The sequence below is a fragment of the Babylonia areolata genome, chromosome 9, assembly GCF_041734735.1.
Source record: "Babylonia areolata isolate BAREFJ2019XMU chromosome 9, ASM4173473v1, whole genome shotgun sequence".
NCBI lineage: Eukaryota > Metazoa > Mollusca > Gastropoda > Neogastropoda > Buccinidae > Babylonia > Babylonia areolata.
Window position 1 is genome coordinate 37,587,258 of NC_134884.1, and position 6,651 is coordinate 37,593,908.

The following is a 6,651-nucleotide window of genomic DNA, read 5'->3' on the forward strand; positions in this document are numbered from 1 at the left end:
CGCCAAGGAAGCGAGAGAATCTGAGCACGCTGGTTCGAATCACGACTCAGCCGCCGCCGGATATTTTATCCCCCTCCACTAGACCTTGATTTGTAGTCTGGACGCTAGTCATTCGGATGAGACGATAAACCGAGGTCCCGTATGCAACATGCACTTAGCGCACGTAAAAGAACCCACGGCAACAAAAGGGGTGTTCCTGGCAAAATTCTGTAGAAAAATCAATCCACTTCGACAGGAAAAACAAATAAAACTGCACGCACGAAAAAAGACATAAAAATGGGTGGCGCTGCAGTGTAGCGACGCGCTCTTCCTGGGGAGAGCAGCCCGAATCTCACACAGAGAAATCTGTTGTGATAAAAAAAAAAAAAACAAATACAAATACAATACAAGAATATGGACCGTTCTTTCTCTGTCTCTGGACATTGCATTTGGAATGAACTTCGTCTTTCGCTTCGTCAGGTCTCCGCACTCAGCTCTTTCAAGTCTGGCATTAAAACCCCACCTCTTCCAAAGATAGCCTCCCTCCCCTGCCTCTTCCTTGTCTTCAGTTTCTCCAGTTATTACAGTTATGCATGCGTGTGAATAACTGGTATGAAAGCGCTGTGATTTGTCTCTGCACAAGATTCAGCGCTATATAAGTACCGTTATCATGATACGGACCTCAGCCACAGAAAAACTTGAACCTATGAGCGAGCGCTCACAACAGTTACTCTGTGTGGAATATTTCAAAACAACGACCAGTACGATGAATGGTATCTTTGTTGTTTATATGACACAATCCGAGATTACATAAGGCTATATATCATCAGGATAGAACATGATGATACACACACACACACACACACACACACACACACACACACACACATATATATATATATATATATATATATATATATATATATATATATATATATAATATATGAACAGATGCATGCAGAAATAATAAATAGATACACACGATGATATCTAATTAAGTAGATGGTTCAACACTGCCAGTTGCTCGCATTCACAACTCCATCAACACATCCCTCCCCGTCCACACACACACACACACATACACACACACACACACACACACACACACACACACGCACGCACGCACACACACACACACACACACACACACACACACACACACACACACGCATAGACCCCACGAATCTCATCATAATCATCGTACCATAACGCTCCCTCCCTCCCTCCCCTTTTTTTTTTCTCCAGAGAAGACGGAAAATTGAGAATTAAGAACGAACAAAAGAATGGTTATGATGTCGTTTCCAAGCACGTGTCTAAAGTCACTGGCAAAAAACAAACAAACAAACAAACAAAAAACATAAAAAAGGAACCAAAAAAAAAAAAAAGAAAAAAAATGAAGAAGAATCAATAGATAAAGCGTGGTAGTGTCCACAGGCATCAGAACGGACTTGCATCGCTAGTGGGGGACAATGGCATCGTTGTGGTCAAGGAAAAGAGCACAGACAGAGAGAGAGAGAGACAGACAGACAGACAGACAGGCAGACAGACAGATGTTTGGTTGGATTATAAAAGCAGTCATTGTGGAGTGGTCATTATTCTTTGTGTCTCGATCTTCTTCTTCTTCTTCTTCTTCTTCTTCGTGGTCATTATACTTTGTGTCTCTTGTTGTTGTTCTTGTGTTTCTGTTCACTGCGTTTCTCCTTGCGTTTTTTTTCTTCTCCTATGTGTTTCTTCTTCTTCTTCTTCTTCTTCTGATTATGTTGATGATGGAAAACCAATGAGATACTGATAATTATAGATTACTTTTGTGTGTTTTCGTAAACTGATTTTGTATTTGACTTGTTGATGGTACTGTAGACATCCCATTGTTCCACTCTGCTTGTTCACAATAACACACACACACACACACACACACACACACACACACACACACACACACACATGCACGCAAGCACACACAAGCAAAACACAAAATAAACAGCAACACAGAGAGAGAGAGAGAGAGAGAGAGAGAGAGTCAACTATTTAATAATCAAGCCCACAAAACTCCCCAGTACTAACGGGCCCCACTCAACGCCTCACCTCTCTCTCTCTCTCTCTCTCCGCCTTCGCGGCGCGCGCACGTCGTCACCAGAACCACCATCACCACCACCACCATCATTTTCACGCACTTTACTTTGACTTACTACTCTCATCCCAACCATTCTCCATCCCTACCCCCTCACAACCCCCCCCCCCCCACCCCCGCCCCCCCCACACACACACTCCCTCTTCACCCTCTCTCTCTCTCTCTCTCTCTCCTCGCCCCTCTCAATATTCAAACGAGCGGCCTTTGACCCCGGCTCATTTACATACCAGAGTGTATCCTCTTGGTGTTGATTGGTTCACCGGATGTAACAGGAGATAGGTTTGTCGTTTCGGATTTGCAGACGGAGCGGTCTTCTCCGGTGTATCAAGGCAACTTGGTCGACTGGTCAAGACGGTGGATTTCCGATGACAACTGTCTTTGTGATTGTTCTCAGTCCTTAAAACTTTTGGTCGGCGGTTTGTTTGCCTATCAAGGGGTTACGCTACGAAATAACGTCATCTTCCTGAAGGTTTTGGGGGGTTGGGTTGGGTTGTTGTTGTTTTTTGTTTTTTTTTAAATCTCTCTCCAAACCCTTCGGTTTAGGGCCGGCCAATGATGGTAAGTGAAGTGAGTGTGTGAGTTGTGTTGAGTTAGAGTTGCGTTGAGTTGAGTTGAGGGAGCATTGTTTTGTTGTTTAGTTCTCTCTTTTCGTGTCATTGTTGGTTGGTTTAGTTCGTGTTCTTCTTTCGTGACTGCGTCAGTGTGTGCACTGGTCGATTGTTTCAAATTTAAAGAAAATGTGAAACGAAGAGGAAGAAGAAGAAGAAGAAGAGGAAGAGGAAGAAGAAGAAAAAGAAGAAGAAAACAAAACAAAAATTGCGCGCGCGTGTGTGTGTGTGTGTGTTTTATTTATTTATTATATATATATATTTTTTTAAATTCATTTTGTTGTTGTTTTTGTTTTTTCGGGAGACCGCGGACGGTTTTCGGTAAGCAAAGCTTTCAATTTTCTTTTTCTTCTTTTCTTTTTTTTTTTTTTTTCTTTTTTGTTTTTTGTTGTTGCTTGTTACAATGCCGGGTCCAGTGCTATTCATTTCACTGATACAAGAAATGTTTGTCGCTCCAGCTTTAGGGGACAGACCTACAAGCTTAGTAATAACTATTAGCTATTGTGTGGTACATGTTTAGAAGAAAAAAAAAGACAGAAAAGAAAAATACTTCCTCCAGCAAAACTTTTCAACTGACAAACAATCACTATAGTTGCTGTAAACTCAAGAGGAAGATTGCGGTTACCAGCTGATTGCTTGTGTTTAGGAAAGTTTGGTTATTATACTGTCCTGACTTTAAAAAAAAAAAAAATCTGTATTTCTTTTTTTCTTTTTATCACAACAGATTTCTCTGTGTGAAATTCGGGCTGCTCTCCCCAGGGAGAGCGCGTCGCTATACTACAGCGCCACCCATTTTTTTGTATTTTTTCCTGCGTGCAGTTTTATTTGTTTTTCCTATCGATTTCTTGACTTCGTACTTCTAAGAGTAAGGCTGCAGAATGGCTGAGACGCTCATGTGCCAGTACAGAGTGTGAGGGTCTGGGTTCAAATCTTGCTGTCGCCCCTTTCTTCCATGCACGTTTGACTGGAAAATCGAACTGAGCGTCTCTTAGTCATTCGGATGAGACGGTAAACCGAGGTCCCGTGTGCAGCACGCACTTGCCGGCGCACTGAAAAAAGAACCCATGGCAACGAGAGTGTTGTCCTCTGGCAAAATTATGTGGAAGAAATTCACTCTGATAGGTACATAAATATATAAATAAGCATGCACTCAGAGCCTGACTAAACGCGTTGGGTTATAGTGCTGCTGGTCAGCCATCTGCCTAGCAGATGTGGTGTAGCGTATAATGGATTTGTCCGAACGCAGTGAAACTCAGAGAAACTGAAATAAACTGCAATTTCTTGACAGCAACGACATTATACGTAGACGCTGTTTCATATCTTTATTTATTAGAAGAGAACAGCAGTGGTATGAACGCCGACTGTCCTCTGAGCCGAGCGAGCGGGGCTAAGGCCTGTAAGTTAGACAAGAAGACACGTACTGTCTGTCCACCATAATTAGGTTCTAGCCCAGATAGTCGGAAACAGCAGTGGCCGCTTCGATCTCAAGGGTGCTGTTCTGATGGTTATAGTCGGACATGACCGACTATCATACACGATAACGTACAGCAGTTAGGAACCCCCCACCCCCACCCAAAAACCAACAAACAAAGAAACCAACAACAAACAAAAAACCAGCAACAAAACAAACAAGCATACAAACAACAACACACACACACAGAAAAAAAAACGAAAGAAAAGAAAAAAGAAACCAGCGGTGTTTTGCTCTTCTGGTATGTGCGTCAGTGGTGTGTGTAATTGTACTCAAATGATTTAACCCCCACCCCCGACCCCTCACCTCCTCAAAATTGACTCCGTCTAAAGATTTCGCATTCATCTCCTGAAGTGTAAGCAACAAAACTATTGATTCTTTGTTATGATGACGATAATGGGGATATTGATGATGATGATGATAATAACAATGATACTACTACTCTCCTCTTCTTTCCGTTACACAACTAACATCGATTTGCCGATGACTCTGTCGTGGTTCATGCATGCTGGGTATTTTCGTGTTTTCATAACCCACCGAACACTGATATGGATTACAGGATCTTTAACGTGCGTATTTGATCTTCTGCGTGCGTATACACACGAAGGAGGCTCAGACACTAACAGGTCTGCCACGTGATTCGAACCCGGGACCCTCAGATTGAAAGTCCAACGCTTAAACCACTCTGCTGTTGCTTTGCTACTACTATTAATAATGATGACATAAACAAGTTTGCTGTGTTACAGGGATGATGATACTGATAGTGGTGATGGTTATGGTGATAATGATGATAATATTAATACCATTATTATCATTGTTGTTGTTGTTGTTATTGTTATTATCTTCTTTCTTCTTATTATTATTATCATTATCACAATGATTGTTCTTTTATTATCATTGTTATTCATGAAACATATAACATACATTTGTAATAATGAAACATATAATAAATACCTTTGTAATAATGTATTTCCCTTTTTTTCTGTGAAGAACAGGAGTAGTGGGGAAAATAAACCTCACGGTAGGAGACGTTAAGTTCTACAATTACGAAATGGAGAAATGTACAGTTTTTGAAGATGGAATGAGCAGAATTTAAGAAAAAAATGGGTTTCCTCATAACAAACGGATAGAACTAATTACAAAGGAATGGGTTTTCTCATGACAAAAAGGATAGAACTAATTACAAAGGAGTGGAGTGATGGCCTAGAGGTAACGCGTCCGCGTAGGAAGCGAGAGAATCTGAGCGCACTGGTTCGAATCACACCAGCAGTCGCCAGTATTTTCTCCCCCTCCACTAGACCTTGACTCATGTGTCTGGACGCTTGTCATTCGGATGAGAAGATAAACCGTGATCCCGTGTGCAGCATGTATTTAGCACACGTAAAAGAACCCACGGCAACAGAAAGGGTTGTCCCTGGCTAAATTCTGTAGAAAAATCCACTTCGATAGGAAAAGAAATAAAATTGCAGGCAGAAAAAAAAAGAAAGAAAAAAAAAGGTGGCGCTGTTGTGTAGCGACGCGCACTCCCTGGGGAGAGCAGCCCGAATTTCACACAGAGAAATCTGTTGTGACAAAGAAGAAAAAAAAAGTATAGTTTTGCAGCAACCATACAATTGATTATTTTGTTAACTTTCAAACTTTCTACCCTTTTTTTTATATCATATTTATTTATTTATTTATTTATTTATGTAAGCTTATCTATTATTTATTCCCTTTTTTTTCTCAAGGCCTGACTAAGCGCGTTGAGTTACGCTGCTGGTCAGGCATCTGCTTGGCAGATGTGGTCTAGCGTATATGGATTTGTCCGAACGCAGTGACGCCTCCTTGAGCTACTGAAACTGAAACTCAAACCGGTACATAGTGGACTGCACTTAGTTTCTGTTTCTTCTTCTTATCATTTGATTTTCTAAATGATTTTTTTTTTTAAAATATAACATACAGCTCATATCTTCGATCATCGACCAACATCTCATTGTTTTACAAAAACAGTCATTTGCATAACAGCCTGTATACTTGCAGAGCCGACTTACGGCTGCCCTTAAGCCCTCATCATTCGTTTCCTGTGTCATCAAGCCAGTTTATCAAGCACGCGTATACATACACATGATAGCAGAGTGGATTTCCCACTAGAATTTTGCCAGGGACAAATCATTTATTGCCGCGGGCTCTTTAACGTGCGCTAAAATAACAATTGGCTTTTTTTTTTTTTAATTAAAAAATTGAAAAAAAGCAAAAATACCCCCCGCCCCCCCCCCCCCCCCCCCCTAAAAACAACAACAACAAAAAAACAAAAAACAACAAACAAAACAACCCCCCCCCAAAAAAAAAAACCAAACAAAAAAACAACAACCAAAAAACAAAAAACAGAAAAAAAACACACCAAAAAACCAACAAAAAAACAAAACAACAACAACAACAACCAAAACCCCAGCAAAACAACAAACAAACAAAAAACAATAGCATGC

General features: G+C 40.9%; 1 protein-coding gene across 1 annotated transcript in view; it reads left to right on the top strand.

Annotated features, from left to right (window-relative positions):
* Positions 1-2,418: 2,418 nt before the first annotated feature.
* LOC143285428 (uncharacterized) overlaps positions 2,419-6,651 on the top strand; it is a 153,905-nt gene continuing 149,672 nt past the window's right edge. The window contains exon 1 of the mRNA XM_076592691.1: positions 2,419-2,665. Within this exon, the coding sequence (XP_076448806.1) occupies positions 2,660-2,665 (6 nt within the window). The 5' untranslated portion in view covers positions 2,419-2,659. The remainder of the gene's footprint in view (positions 2,666-6,651) is intronic.